At 34.8% G+C, this 16,909-nt stretch overlaps 2 protein-coding genes across 2 annotated transcripts; one reads left to right on the forward strand and one right to left on the reverse strand.

Moving 5' to 3' along the window:
• Nucleotides 1-1,117: 1,117 nt before the first annotated feature.
• Nucleotides 1,118-3,140, reverse strand: LOC128611085 (uncharacterized). The gene is made up of 6 exons (XM_053630339.1): nt 3,098-3,140; nt 2,498-2,878; nt 2,205-2,321; nt 1,984-2,064; nt 1,834-1,877; nt 1,118-1,588 (listed from the first exon to the last, which is right to left on the reverse strand). Exons 1-6 carry the CDS (start codon nt 3,138-3,140, stop codon nt 1,442-1,444), a joined length of 813 nt encoding a protein of 270 aa, XP_053486314.1. The 3' UTR covers nt 1,118-1,441.
• Nucleotides 3,141-12,363: 9,223 nt separating this feature from the next.
• Nucleotides 12,364-15,845, forward strand: LOC128611990 (uncharacterized). The gene is made up of 6 exons (XM_053631890.1): nt 12,364-12,441; nt 12,549-12,893; nt 14,193-14,528; nt 14,854-14,961; nt 15,372-15,415; nt 15,540-15,845. The coding sequence occupies exons 1-6, from the start codon at nt 12,369-12,371 to the stop codon at nt 15,675-15,677; spliced, it is 1,044 nt and encodes a 347-aa protein (XP_053487865.1). The 5' UTR covers nt 12,364-12,368; the 3' UTR covers nt 15,678-15,845.
• Nucleotides 15,846-16,909: the final 1,064 nt, after the last annotated feature.

Genomic DNA, 16,909 nt, shown 5'->3' on the forward strand with positions numbered 1-16,909 from the left:
ACAAACCATAAGTAATGTATTTTGCTTTTGTTTTACATCTTTATTAGAAAATCAACTATTTTAAAAAATCTAAATCTGACATTTTTTCATATAATGACTAATTCCAGTGGTATCACAAACTAAGCATATTTTTTTGGCTACATAAACTTTATTTCATAGAGTTTCATTTATTTCATTGGTAGCATTTGCATATAATAATCTGAAAAAAATTGGGGCGGCTGTGGTTCAGGTGGTAGAGTGGGTTGTCCACTAATCGTAGGGTTCGATTCCCGGTCCACATGACTCCACTTGTTGAAGTGTCCTTGGGCAAGTTTCTCCCGATGGCAAGTTAGTGCCTTGCATGGCAGCTCTGCTACCATTGGTGTGTGTGTGAATGGGTGAATGAGAACCAGTGTAAAGTGCTTTGTAGAACCACTAAGGTTAAAAATGCACTATATAAATACACACTCAGTAAGTGAATGATGGTTGTAAGTTGCATGCAGTGTGAGGTGAAAATCCCGGACTTCATAATAAATGATTATGGCTCCATGTCTGGAAGGATTTATCTTTGTGTTTGATGCTTCAATTTGGTTAATGTAAAATGTATTTGAAAAAGTTTTACTTGACACTTAATGGTGAAGAAATCTACTTCCAGGTTCTGAGCACCACGATCAGGAAAACAAATGCAGCTTAAGTAAACCTACAAATTCTCTAAAAGATAAAAAAAATAATGTAAAAAAAAAAAAAAAAAAAAATGCATTGAAACAGATTGGAAGCCAGTTCTGCAACATGGTCTGTATGAAGATCAATACATCAGTTACCTTTGTTGTATTTTTACTGCTGATTTAATCATCCTGACTGCATTCACTGGTGTCTAACTTATACTGGTAAACCTCCCACCATTCTCTGACCCACTAAAATAATCCATTTGTAAGTCATGATTTTCAGTGTCCTTTCTCTACTGCCAGAAAGATGAGCACAGAGATTAGTGAACAAAACAAGCTCATATAAATCATGACAAGATCATGTTTTTTGTTACTTTTTTTTAATGGAATTGCTTCTTATATTTATTGTGAAAAAATAAATTACTGAAATCATAAACAAACAAAAAACATACAAGTTGGATTTTTTTACAAGTTCAGTGTTACTGAAGTTAATACATCCGTAGTTACTTCACACGTGTGCACAGAAATAAAACCTGTAGCATAGGAGTTTATCCACACTGCAAATAAAACAATATCTTAAATACAGGCAACTTTAATATAATTATTATTATGAGATTAGTGTAAACAAATATAAAATTATTTCAAGGTTTTTCTGTTTTGTTTTGAATGTTTTTTTTTTGTTAGCGCATCATATGTCATACCATTGAAATGAAAAATATGGATTACATTTGTCTAGTCAATATATTTTCACTTGGTAAAATATTTTCACTGTTGTTGCAGTGTAATAGTATCATGTGTTATGAATTATTTCTGTTACATCTTACAGTTTTTTTCACATCGGCGTACACACACTCATCTGCTGAGCCAGTTTTCTTTTTTTCAGCTTTGGCTTTCCTCTTGGTAAATTGCACAGCTGCGTAATTCAGTGTTTCAGCTTCAGATTCCTGAATAATAATAATAATAATAATAATAATAATAATAATAATAATAATAGTCCAGATGAAAGTAATAACAATACAATATGGGTAAATGAACAATACACACTAACTACACAGAACAAGAGCAGCATCAAAATAAAAAGCTTGGGATTGTTCTGCAAATCTGAGTAAACTGACTGTTTATATTAAATCTAAAACATTATAATGAGTAACATATTAATGTAGCAATATTTTACATACAGAAGTAACACACGTACCTGCTTCATTCCTGGAGAATCTTCTATACAAGCTTTCACTATTAATACAGAAACACACCTATTAGTCTTTTTGATCAAACTAAAGTTAACTGTACTTATAAAGTTTTTAATTATTGTGATGACAAAAGCACTTACTTTTATCACATTTTCTTCTCCTCAGTATGAAATAAATGAGACAGAAAATCAGAAGTGCACACAAACCCAAAGCCGTTCCCAAACCAAGCACTGTCAAGTGTAGAGATCTAATCTTTTCCGGTTCTGTTATTGATAACATTACATTTACATTAGTGCAAATTATTTTCTGGCCAAATTTTGCTTGATGAATTAAGGATAATTAATTAATGTTGAATTATGAGACATCTTACCTGTTTTCTCGTGTGTGTTCATGTTAGTGCTGTTTCCATGCAGTGTTGGTTCACACACCACTGAATTATCATGCAGAGCTGGTGTAGATGTTTCTGATGCAATAGTAACATGATCACCTATAAACATTTATCATAATTCAATAAAACTCTGTAACTCAGTGTTGTTGAAGAAAACACAGTTAGCATTTCACTTCATTATTATTTATCTTCCAGGTTGAACATGTTAATGGTAATAAGGAAAAAAAATCACTACATTAAACCTGTAGCTTAATCAATTTTAGTGGAAATCCTACCTTTAATTTTTAAATAAGTTCCATCTGCAAACATCATGTTGGATTTCTTCAGTGCACAGTAGTACATGGCTTCATCAGACTGAATGATGTTTAAAATGATCATATTGAAGCAGTTTGAAGATCTTTCTATTTGGAAATGAGACTTTTGGAATCCATTGTAAAATGTTTCTTCACCACTTTTATATACCATGACTACAGTCTGAGGTTTTTTTCTGTTTGGTTGCTTAAACCAGGCAATTATCCTGGCTTCATTTTCAGAAACACAACACCGTAGAGTAGCCGAGTCTCCGATATCCACACTGAGCTCTTTATCAGGCTGATAAACTGGTGACTCTGTGAGGGATTGTGCAGTAACCCAGCGTCTACCAGGTTGGACTGTATCTAGAAAAACAAATACACCAATGAAGTAAATAATTTATTTCAGATATTATTATATATAAGGGGTTATTAAAGATAACCTTAAAGGAATAACGTTGGAGATTCTTCTACATACAAATCCATACAAAATTTTACAAAAAATCCTCACAAAAGTAATAGTCTCCATAACTTTTTAAAAAATTACATCAAACTAGATGGGAATAATTTGCTCATATTACTTACACATGGTGCTGAAGATCAAAATTAAAATCCAGAAACCAGTCATTTTTCATTTCTCAGAAATTCTACAGTGTTTGTATCTCATTTATCAACAGAATATGAATGCACTTGAAGCATGGTTTGAATTTATATTTATACTATAGGCGGTCTGTACTGACCACGCCCCAGAATATGATGTGATTGGTTGAATTAAAAAAAAAAGTCATGATAAGCAAGCACATGGTATTCTGATCTGCCTACATCTACACCACATATTATTTTCCATATTAGTGTTTTGATGTTGCACAGATATACAGTATCATGAGAAAGGTGTTAAGACAGAATGGAAAATGTGGTTTAATTTTACACTCACGTGTGCCCACACTAATGTCTTACAGTGTTATCACCCAACCACATCTCAACCGGTTCATTCAAAATGGTTTACAGGTACTCTCATGTGTTATTGTAAGCTTTCTGAAATGTATTTTAAGGCCCTACTAATAGCGTGGTTTAAAGAAAATGATGCTTTAATAGTTTGATATACGTTATTTTTATTTACAAAGCAGATTACAGTTAAAGTACAGATCTGTTAAAGAAGCTTACAAACACGACAGTTTGAGTAAGTGGTGTTACTCAGGAGAACTACAAACACTACGTTCATAATATAATTGATGCATTTTAAATAATTCTATTAAAATTTAATAATAATAATAATAATAATAATAATAATAATAATAATAATAATAATAATAATAAAATCCAGTGAGTCTACACAGTATTATGTTATAGTTTTATAGAGTTTCATGAGTCTGGTGTCACATCTCGAGATGTAACAAAGATAAGACGGATGCAAATGCAGTTTAACAGTTTATTTAATGTGAGACAGAGGCAGGTAAATCCAAATCGTGATCAGAAATGTAATCCACAAACAAGCAAAGGTCAGGCGATTGGCAAACAGGCATACACGGGGCAAAGCATGAATCAAGGTCACGGTCACGGAATACAGGGTCGATATACAAAACAAGAAACATAAACTATAGCAAGGAACTGGGAGCGGAGAAACCAGTGTGGACTAACTGAACTAATCTAACAATGAAACATAACATGGACAATAACTAAGACTATGACTGTGAATAACTATCGTATGGAATCTAAACGAATCAAATCTATCTAACGTATAGTATCTTATCTATTCTAATCTAATATTCCGCGCCTTGTGCTGGGAAGCGCTCTCTCTCTCTCTCTCTCTATATATATATATATATATATATATACAAACATAATCAGCGTCAATTGCTGACAGCTGACACCAATCTAGACACACGTGAAATAACAGCCAAGAACAGAACAGGGAGGAGACATAACAGAAACATAACAAAAGCACGTGTCCAATGTACACAATGTCACGATTGTCAACATACGAAAAATAGGTGCTCGCACACCTTGCTGGTGCACGCACACCCACATGCTCTCCAGTGCGCTGCTTAAAGGGTAAACCGTGACATCTGGTCTCTAACCGACCTATCACAGACTACAGAGAACTTTTTAATCAATAAATATGTAAATGTGTTTGTGAATATGCAAATATGGAATCTACTGAAATTATGAAGAGGATCAGTGTTTTTTTAAGGACTTAGACAAGAATGAGTCTTACCTCTGACTGTGACAACACACTGACACTGACGACTCCTTTCATAAACATTCAATAAAATATCCAGATCATATATTTAATTTATTATTTAATAAAATGTGTAAATCAGGATAAAAAAAAAAAAAAAAACAAATCCTGAAATAAATCAGTTATTAGAGGGACTAGGATAAAGTTGAAAAGCAGGACCTGAATATGCTGAAATGTAAAATAAATAATATCAAATACACATGAATAAATAACGGTCACTGAATGTATGTAAAATAAATTACAATAAATAAACTGTATTTTCATCAGTTGTGTAATTTAACTAAATTATTTGCACATATAGATTTCACTATAAGAGCTGCACACTGCCACCTAGTGGCTACAACTGGTGAATATTTATATTATCATTCATTTGTGTAAACAGCTGTTTGGAAGTTAAAATGTAATTTAACGTCATCCAACTTTCAGAACTCTGGTCTGGTGCTATAGGATCGCCTTGTCTGAGAAGGATACGTGCCATGCTGACAAAAATGCGGTTACATAAGACTCTGCCTTCTGATTTGTACACAATGCTGAACTATTTATTTACTTATTTATTTGTTTGTTTGTTTTTTTACAAATTTGTATTTAAATTTAATATCTTCTTTCCATTCAGTTATTCAGCAGAAAGCTTGCTGAGGTTACAAATACATTAACACTGTATTTGTAGTTGACTGATGTTCTGTAAGCTATGTTGCTATGGTAACCAAACTGCATTGTTTCCTCCCAAGACTTTTAACACCATGGACAGCAACAAACTTTCCCTTTCACTCCTCAGATGTGGCAGGAAACATCTTTATTTCCTTTACGAAAGCGCTATTCAAATTTTTATTTTTATTTTTTAAAAAGGTTATTAAATGAATTGAAGTAATTATTTTAAAGAATAAATTAAATATCGTTCTCCTATTTTAATTTGTACTTTATTGTGACATTTCTTGGTGTATTTTTAAGTGACGTGATCAATACAGTGAACTCGCTTTGTTACTTCACTTGAGTTTCATCACCATGGACAGCGACAAAATCCTAAACAGAAGCTGATATAGAGGCATGTAGACAAAAGGCTGTGTCTCAAACCAGATAAATACTAGTGTACTAAGTAGAGCAGTTAAAAAAAATAAAAATAAAAAATTACACCCTCTATGATAGTAGACATTTTAACTTTGAGAACTAATTGTAAGATATTATATACATCTGTGTGGCCACCTGACCATCACACCCATATTTAGTGTCGTCTGAACTGTTACCATGAAGAAGCAAGTAGAAAACTGTACAGAATGTCTATGTATGCTGTAGCATTACAATTTCCCTTCAGAACCGAGGACCAGATAATAGAAAACCAGGAACAACAGCAGATCAACAGCTCAGCACTCACAAAGATCACACGAGTACTTTGTCCATGTCCATGTGCTTCATATACAATAGGAGGTTTCAGTGACAACTAAAGAACAACATATAATATGGGGGAGGTTGTCCCCTGGTGGCCCTCTATTCTGTGATTTAAAAATAATAATAATAAAAAAAAAATAATAAAATAAAATAAATAAAGATAAAAGAGGTCTCTGGCTGCAAAAAGTAACAACTAACAATGCACAAAACAGATCCTGTGTCAGTAGATGGAGCCAGTGCGGTGTGACAGGTCTCACAGAGTAAAACTCTGAAGAGTTAAAGTGAATTAGAGATGAAGATGAAGAATGCACTTACAGAAAACTCACACAAAACCATTACCTCATATCAGAAGACAGCAGAAGAAAAAAAGAAACACTGAGGCTGTATTTTACCCACATAGACCTCATGATGATGGAGATAAATTAGGGGATTATTTAGGGTTACTCTGGTCTGCGGTTACAGGGCGGTGCTGAGGCTTTAAGTTAAGTGGCTTTTATTTCAGTAAGATGAAGTGTCATGCCTTCAGGACTACAGAACAAGACAATACATGTGTTCTGTACATATAGATAACAATGTGAAAACAAGTTCAAGACAAGAAGAAATACAGCTCAGTACAGAACACAGTGATGAAGCAGAGTCACTGTTACCACCCTGAAGTATATTGTCCTATAACAGCAAGTCCCATAGTGTTATATTCCTCTTTTTTACACCACAGCAACTTTCCAACATGAACAAACTTAACGATAGTCCAGTTCTCCATTAATACATTTAGCAAAATATAAATAAAGAAGAGATGGAGGTCACAAACACAAATCTTTGTGAGAAATGGCACCTGAAGATGTTTGATGAGATCAGGACAAATGAAGAATGATCTTTGTGCCCTGCAGCGATTCGACAGCTGATGAGAGAAAAAAGTGAAAAGCTTTTGATCTGGTGGATTATAAGAAGCTCCGCCCACAAGCCCAAGCCTCTAATCAGGAAGTTCACTGTTTATGCTGTTGAGCTGCTGCTGGATCTCGGCCTGATATGTGGAGGGGGTGAAGATTTTAGTGCATGTTTTTCACTTATACATGAACAGGCATGTTGAGCATCAGCGTTTAATATTAACACCACCTCTCGACACTGATTATGGCCGATGGCTGGTGGGTGAATTGGCAGGTGGCCAAATTGTGGAGGAAATCATTTTTTTCATTTTAATATCAGTTCAAAAGTTTGTATTTGCCTTTCATCATGTGATATAAATATTCTCTAATAACTGAAACGCCAGCATTTGCATTTATTCTATAATCTCTGAGTTACACTCTGAACCGTTTTTAGATGAGATCAGTTGTAAGATTCATTGCAGTTCTTTTCTTTTATCATTGTCTTTAAGTAAGATGAATCCAAATTTAATTTTGGAATTTATTTTACTTTGAAAAGTAATTGTATATCTGTATATACTCATTAAAATAGAGATACCTTTTTATATATTTTTTCAAATACCATGGGGCATGCAAACTTTTGCTTGCTTTTGGTTATATACACAAGTGGGCCATGTGACTTTTCACAGCTCTTAGTAACATAAGAAGCTCTTTAACTGTCACGGCTTCTCAGCAGATGCAGAATGCACACACAGGTCTGGTCTGGAAAGTTAAAGCTGAGATCTGGAACATTCAGTGTGGTTTTTACTCACTGTACCTTCCTGTTTACCCGAGCAGAGAGATTTATACCCCAGAGCAGACCAATCAAAGTAGCAGGAATAAAGTAAACAAATGTTATTGTCTACACACACACACACACACACACACACACACACACACACACACACACACACACATAAAAGCTATATAATGTTGAAATATACAAGAGCCATGTACAAACTCCATTATCATGAGCATCATCAGGAGGATCTAAAGCTGAGTAACTGACTGTGTAAATAACATTATATCTGACGGGTTACACAATAAGCGAACACGCTGTTGTGTGTTTAGACCAGATTAAAGTGCAGGGTGAAATCTAGGGATTTAAATGAGAGGTGTTATAATATTACACATCTATATGAAGTCTAGAGATGTTTCAAATTGTGCATCGAACCTGAAAAAGAAAAAAAACAGCAATAACGGTGTGGCCTGAGAAAAACAAATATAGCCACACATCCTGTGGAAAGTTTGAGAGGTGAGAAACTGATGGTGTTTCTGAGAAAAGCGACTCGGCGGTCAGAGCGGCCTGCAGAGATGAAACTCTCAGAGCTGCAGTGTGTGAAGGGGCAAAGAGATAAACAGAGATACAAAACCACACACACACACAAACACACACACACACACACACACACACACACACACACACACAAACACACACAAACACACACACACACACACACACACATTTTAATACACACTCTGTTAATAGAAATAAAGACCAGTTTGCTGATGATTATAAGAAAAATAAATGTCAAATTTTCTGCATGCAGTGCGGTGTGTTTATTTACCCTGAATGCTTTTAGATTAATTAGCATAATTTTATTCAGCTAAAATAATAGGATATAAATATTTGTGTATCAAACACTCATTTCCAGAAAAAAAAAAAAGATTTGAAACCTGCAGCATGTGTTGTAGCTGATGACAGATCATTGTGATTGGTCAGGTTTGAGTCTTTGGTATCATAGTGCTGCTTAGATGGGAGAGAGAGTGAGAAATACACAGAGAGAGAGAGAGAGAGAGAGAGAGAGAGAGATCCATGTGATTGGTTAAAGTTACACAGTGGTGAAGGAGGAGCCGCAATAAGGCCTGAATAAAACTCCACCCATATCGACACAGACATCTTACATATGTTCACGATCATAATTCATAAAACATGTATTAGACGCGCCTAAAACTTAAATGCCGAGTCATTTTTTTAAGGAAAAGCTGAATAATACTACTTCTAATAGATTATATGCACTTGGTTCAGTTTTCCTAATAAACATTATCAAAACATTTAAATAAAATGAAAATAAAAAGACTGCTATGAAAGAAATAATGTGGGAGAATGATATTGTTGGTGAAGGAGAGAAGCTCAAGGATGAGAGGATGTGTAGAGGCTTGTAGTGTAAGGTTTCTTTAAGGCTTGTTAGGACTATTCATGGCTTTTAAGTTGCTAAAATGGAAGCTACTAGGAACCCTATAGTACAGTCAAGAGTACTGTATGTGTATACCTGACCATCACACCCATATGTGGTTCTTCCCCAAACTGTTACCACAAAGTTTGAAGCACACAATTGTCTGCAGTCTTAGTCTGAACTAAGAGAACAAACCTGTTCTAGCATGACAATGCCCCTGTGCATAAAGCGAGATCTATAAAGGCCGAGATTGGTGTGAAAGAACTCGAGTCCATTGAACGTCTTTATGATGAACTGGAATGATGAATGCTAACTAATGCACTTGTAGCTGAAATAAGAGGAGGAGCTTGTGCAAGGCAGGATGGGAGGAGGATGAGTGCAGAGGCTTATGGGTCTCAGGTTGACCTCAAGGTCATACACTATATGGAAATATGTGACTAATATGAAGTCATTTTTATATTCAGGGATGTGTTTAATTACCCAGGAAGTCTGATGAATTTTACCTGCGACTGAAAGTCTGAAGAGAAATAGAAATACACACTCTACATACTCATACTGTATTCATTTTATTAATTGTTTAAGCATTAAATGATTCAACTTCCTCCATCATTAATAACCATTATATGTATTTACGGTGCTGCTAGAAAGTTTTTGAACCCGTGTTTCTGCATAAATTTGATATGAAATGTGATCAGATCTTCATCGAAGGCCTAAAACCAGATAAAGAGAACGCAATCTCTTTATCTCTTTATCGCAAAAAAAAAAAAATGATGCAAAAACATCATAGTTATTACATTTATTTATTTAGCAAAATGATCCAATATTAAATATCTATGTCAGAAAAAGAATGTGAATGATTGCTTTCAGTAACTGGTGTGACCTTCAATCAAACATTTCCAGTAACTGGCGATCAATCTTACACAACAGGTTGGAGGAATTTTGGTCCATCCCTCCTTACAAAACTGCTTCAGCTCAGTGATGTTGGTGGGCTTCCTATCATGAACTGTTGTTTTTAGGTCCTTTCACACCATTTCTAGACTTTGACTTGGCCATTCCAAAAATACTGGATTGCTCCTGCTTTAACCATTTCTCTGTAGACTTACGTGTGTGCTTAGACTCATTGTCTTGCTGCATGACCCACTTATGGTTAACTTTCAGTTCACGGACAGATACCCTGACATTCTCCTGTATAAACTTCTGGTTATATTATGGTTTTCCAAACATACAGCTTTTCAAATAAACCAAAAGTTCTATTTTGGATTCATCTGTCCACAGAACCATGTGTTCCAATAGGCTTCTGGCTTATCCACATGGTCTTGAGCAATCTTGGACAGCAGTGTTCTTTTTGGAGAGTAATGGCTTCCTCCTTGCTATCATGCACACCATTATTGTTCAGTGTTTGCCTGATGGTGGACTGAATGAACATTGACATTACTCAATGCAAGAGTGGTCTGTAGGTCCTTAGATTTTTCTTTGTGACTTCCTGTAATATTATTGGCTGTGCCCTTGGTGTGCCTTGGAGTGATTGTTGCTGGACGTCCACCCCATGATTGAGTAACAGTGGTGCTGAATTTCCTCCATCATCTGCCTCACAGTGGAATGGTGGAGGTCAAACAATTTAGAAATGTTTTTCTTATCTTTTCCCAAATGGTGAGCATTGATAACTATTTTTCTGAGGTCCTCAGGACTGGTTATGTTGGATAATTTTGCTCAATAAATGTAAAAGCTATAATATTTTTGCATCATTTGTTTAATTGGGTTTTCTTTATCTAGTTTTCGGACTTAGATGAATATCTAATCACATTTCAGGTGAAATTTACAGAAAATGTTCAAGTACATTTATTAATTTGGCAGATAATTTTATCCAAACAGCTTTCAGGAGGCAGGTTGCAGAGATCTGGCAACACTGAAAGACCACCACTGAACCAGATACAAGTGTAACACATCTAATGGAAAAACAGAGAGCTGTAAAATTGACAAATACACCCACACACACACCTACACACACTGACACATATCTACACACACCACCACACACACCCCCAAGTTAACATGAGGGATGTAGTAAGTGCAGGAACTGATCAGTGCTCACTGACACACAATGCCATGGAGAATGGAGCAGAATTGTGAAGGAATGTGTTATGTGTAATATCACTGTCACAACTTTTAGAATAAAATAATGAAAACTTTCTCATCTAAAAAGAAAATGTGATTTAGATTTATAATTTTTAAATGAGAACATCTATTGTATATTATGTATTTACATTATTAGTAGTAATAATACATGCCTATTAGAATTAAAATAGTCATGTTAAAGACCATATGACTGTCTCTCCTTTTTATTTTGTAAACTAATAAACTGAATAATAATGTGGAAAAAGAATGTTCTTGTTGCTGAAACATATATGATTACTCATATTTTTACTAAAAAAACAAAACAAAACAATTATTAATATTAAATATTCTTGAGATTTAATATGAAAAGGTTACAACCTTATTATTCATCTCCAAAAGTATCAAATGCTTCACCATTAAATAATGTTCATCACTGGACTCATTTCTTAAAATTATTAATACATGATTATTCAAAATATATTATTGTGAAGGCAAAAAATAAGAAACAAAGTATGCTAAATATATTTGTAGTTTGAATAGCTTTATAATATTATTCACATAACTGCTGGTTTATTAGGCACAATGATCCTATATATATATATAGATAGATACATAGATAGATAGATAGATAGATAGATAGATAGATAGATAGATAGATAGATAGAAATGTATAGCAGATTTGCGTGAACATTTGTCACAGGGTTGCAGAAAATTAAATGTTGGATAACACAGGTCGGATATAAATTTGCCCAATAACTTGACAAGAAAAAGAAAAACAAATAACTCAGTGAAAAGGGGTTATCCATCTCATTTCCTTCTTTCTTTTTTGTTTTCAATGTTATTTTTTGAATAATTGAAATTCCTCTCTGAGGAAAGGTTAAAAAAAGTGAGAGGAGGGACCACAGTCAGTTATCTACTGCTGCTTACTTGTTAGTCTAGATTGTATGTGGGAAATCACATGATCTCAGAACCTCATGTCATGAACCTTTTGAACAAAGTGAGATGTGCTCAGTTTGACCATCTATACAGTCGCAAGAGGAGACATGCTACTACACGCAGACCTCAGACTGAAGATGCTGATGATTTGGATTACAGTGATGCTTTTTAATAAAATTGGTAAGTGTCCATGGTTTGGATTGTTTCTATTCAAAGGCACTTAATGCTCTAATGAGAGTCTCTGTGTATTACAGATACAATAAAGTTTGTTATTTAACTCCTAACAGCAGATTCTGCACAGACAAACGATGTCAGTCAGCCGAACCCACTGATCACTGCTGATGTTGGTGATAATGTGACTCTGCACTGCTTTAGACTGGGAGAAGATAGCTCTGCAGTCATCTTTTGGTACAAGCAAAAAGCAGGACATGAGCCACGTGTAATGGTCGCAGTTCAACAAGAGCCAAATTACGAAGATGAGTTCAAGTCACCAAGATTCAGTATTAAGAAAGAACAAACCAATTACCATTTAAATATTGCTAATGTGGAACCATCAGATGAAGCCATGTATTACTGTGGACTGAGAGACTTTTTAATAAGGTTTGGAAATGGAACATTTTTATCAGTGAAAGGTAAGAATTTTAAAATGTACACAGTTAGGTTAATACATATGTAATTAGTTAATATTTTCTTAAATATGACATTTATGATTAACAAAGGGAAGCCCTGAACCTAAAGTTGGCAATCTCATTATTTTTTACTTACTGTGATGTAATAATCTATTATTCAGTTAAAGAACGCATTATTTTGAGTTGCTATCTTGTTATTTTATGTTAATAACTTTTAATCAAGACATCATTATTTCCACACTAAAGGTCCATAATGGTCACAGCGGTTATTTTGACTGTTTGAATTTAATGCTCAGGTACTATCTGGGAACCAGCATATGCAAATAAATGATTATATACAAGTATTTTACAGCAAAACACCTTAAATTTCTAATGCTGGATTTGATCTTGAGCGTCAGTACATTTACAACTCCAATTCCAAAAAAGTTGGGACACTAGGTAAAATGTAAATAAAAACAGAATGCAATGATTTGCAAATCTCATAAACCCGTATGTTATTCACAATAGAACATACAAAACATATAAAATGTTTAAACTTAGGAAATGTACCATTTTAAGGAAAAAATAAGGTCATTTTTACATTGATTGCCACAACACATCTAAAAAAAAAAGAAGTTGGGACAGGGCAACAAAATGCTGGAAAAGTAAGTTTTATTTAAATGAAACAGCTGGAGGAAAATTTTGCAACTAATTAGGTTAATTGGCAACAGGTCAGTAACATGATTGGGTTTTTAAAAGAGGATCTTAGAGAGGCAATGTCTCTCAGAAGTAAAGATGGGATGGAATCTGGATGGAAGCATGTTACTCTAAAACCTGTATATATCTTTCAGCATTGAAATATACCTTGTATACACCTTTCAGTATGGGGCACTAATGCACCCCATACAATCAGAGATGCAGGCTTTTAAACTGAGCGCTGATAAAAAGACAGATGGTCCCTCTCCTCTTTAGTCCTCTTTAGTTTAGTTCATCCAGGGTTTCCAAAAAGAATTTCAAAGTTCGATTCGTCTGACCACAGAACAGTTTTCCACTTTGACTCAGTTCATTTTAAATGAGCTCTGGCCCATGATGATGTCTTGTCACAACAATCCTATTTATATTTGGGTGTATGAAAAATAGTTCTGTATTTGATTGTTTTAATTTTTTTTTTTAAATGTAATATAAACATTATGTACCAGCTCTCTAGACTACCGTGTTGGAATTTATACTTCCAGCGGAATCACTGTCTCTTCATATGCTGTAATTGACTGCATCTGCTTTATGGGCCATATTTATTATAAAGGTCTGCTTTTCACTGAACAGGTGATGGAAATGTAAAAGTGTCAGTGTTCCAGAGCGGCGTGTCGGACTCGGTTCCTGCGGGAGCGTCAGTGACTCTGCAGTGCTCGGTTCTTTCTGAGAGCAGATCAGCAGAACTCCAAGTGCTCTGGTTCAGAGCTGCTCCACCACAATCCCGTCCTCAAATCATTTACACTCACCACAACAGCAGCCATCAGTGTGAGAGCGGCTCTTCTACACACACCTGTGTGTACAGCTTCTCCAAGAACATCCTCAGCCTCAATGATACTGGAACTTTCTACTGCGCTGTGGCCGTCTGTGGGAAGATCATTTTTGGGAACGGGACACGAATGCAGTTGGGTAAGAAGTATAATGTTTTAGTGATATGCCAGAGCACAGATGCCACTATTGTCTATCTATTCTACGTCTATTTACTTGTATTTGACGATCCAAGTTGTCTAATTATAAATATTTCTATTGTTATCAAACCCCACATCTCAAATCATTTTTCTTGCTCATTTTCAATGATCTAAAGAAATAAGTTGATTTATCATAGATGTAAACACTGAGCCTATATTTAACACTGTGATATTTACTGTGTGACAGAGATTGATATTGTTTGTTGATATTGTTTGATATTGTCTGTGTGACAGAGATTGATATTGTGATATTTACTGTGTGACAGAGAGATCTGTGGACCCTGTAGTGATCTACCTCGCTGTAGCTTTGGGAGTGTGTGTGGTTGTGATCTTTGCTTTGATCTTTCTCATAACCTGTAAAGGACGAAACAGAGGTAAGTCTGCATGGCTATTATTAACATTATTAGATTATTATAAAGTTATTTTAAAATTACATTATTTTCATTATGTACAATGAATCACCAGTTTATTAGTTATTATACTGTTATATATATATATATATATAAAAAAATGCAATATATACACAAAGTTACACTTTATTAAATACACTGATCTGGTACAAAGCAGAGTTACTGTTAACACCCCATATTTTCCCACTAATATCACACCCTGATGGGTTTTATTAGCAATTTGCCAACAATTACATTTTTATTTCATTAAAAGCAACATGTCATGCTTTTTCCATTTATTATAGCTACATTTAATGCTGTGGAACATCCACAGAAACAAAGTAGCTCATGTTATATAGCAGCTTTAAAGAGTTGTTGCTTTTTCTTCTCTACAGTGAGACTAAAACAAGGTTCTGTGACCGACAAGACCCCCAATCAGGTAAATTTTCAGGATATGTGAACACATGATGTTATAAACAGACAAGCAAGTAGTTTACAATTTTTGCATCAAAGTATAATAATTCTAAAGTCTAATTCTAATAATCTAATATCCATTCCTACAGGACTGTGACACTGTGGAGCTGAATTACGCTGCCTTACATTTCAATGAGAGGAGAGCCAAAAGAGGACGAATGAAGAAACAACAACCTCAAGATATTATATATTCTGATGTGCGAGGTCTTTCTGTAACTAAGATTTGATCTCTAATCTGATTCAATGTAATTAGTTCTGTTATCAGGTTTCATTTGTACTGTAGACGTGTTTTTGTTAATGATTGTTTGGACTGAATGTAAACTGAAAGTAGTAGTTTTAGCCCTTTCTTGATTTCTTCACAGACTTAATTGTTTCAGATCTCCAAAACAAAACCTTTTCATCAATGCGAGGTAGACTAAATGTCTCGGAAAACAGCACACTATGCTACCATCACTAGAAACTCCAGAAAAGTTGGGTATTGAAATACAGCCGTATATATTTATTAGGATCATTTCTTACTCCAAATTGAGAAAACTTGGAACAATGGTGAATCATCCCAGAAGTGGCCGGCCTACCAACATTCCTCAATGAGTGCCTCGACTTTTCTGAGAAGTCACAAAATAATCCAGATAAACATATAAGAAACCACAGGTCTCACTCGTCTCGGATATGTTCACCCTTCGTAGAAAGACACTGAGCAAAAATTGTATCCATTTGAGAGTTGCAAGGCAATAACCACTGCAAACCAGAGGAACTTAAATGGTTGCCTAATATTTGCTAAAAAAACACTGTATGACCCTCAAGCATTTTGGGATTATGTCTGGTGGCATGATGAGTCGAATTTGTTTAATTACTTCAAAAACATTAAGAACATCATAACAGCTGTCAAACATTGTGGTGGTAATGCGATGGTGTGGGGATGCTTTGCTGATTCAGGGCTTAGGTGAATTGCCTTAATTGACAGAACCAGATTTTCTTGATCTTTTTAAAACATTATCTACCTCAATTAACCAATTTTTTTATGCCCATTTTCAAGATTGTATTGACATCTGGTGTTTCCATCCAGAGTTTCTTTTTTATGCAATTTCACAACATTTGCATAAACATACATGGATGAAACATCTGGGTTACGCATTTAACCCTGTTCCCTGAGAAGGGAACGAGATGTTGCGTTAAACATTACAGTATAGGAGCGCCCTTGCGCACGCGACCGGTATCTGAAGCTTGTGTAATATCATGCCTCTACAGTGAGGGAAAAAAGTATTTGTTCCCTGCTGATTTTGTACGTTTGCCCACTGACAAAGAAATGATCAGTCTATAATTTTAATGGTAGGTTTATTTGAACAGTGAGAGACAGAATAACAACAAGAAAATCCAGAAAAACGCATGTCAAAAATGTTATAAATTGATTTGCATTTTAATGAGGGAAATATGTATTTGACCCCCTCTCAATCAGAAA

The sequence above is a fragment of the Ictalurus furcatus genome, chromosome 8 (assembly GCF_023375685.1).
Source record: "Ictalurus furcatus strain D&B chromosome 8, Billie_1.0, whole genome shotgun sequence".
In the NCBI taxonomy this organism is placed as follows: domain Eukaryota; kingdom Metazoa; phylum Chordata; class Actinopteri; order Siluriformes; family Ictaluridae; genus Ictalurus; species Ictalurus furcatus.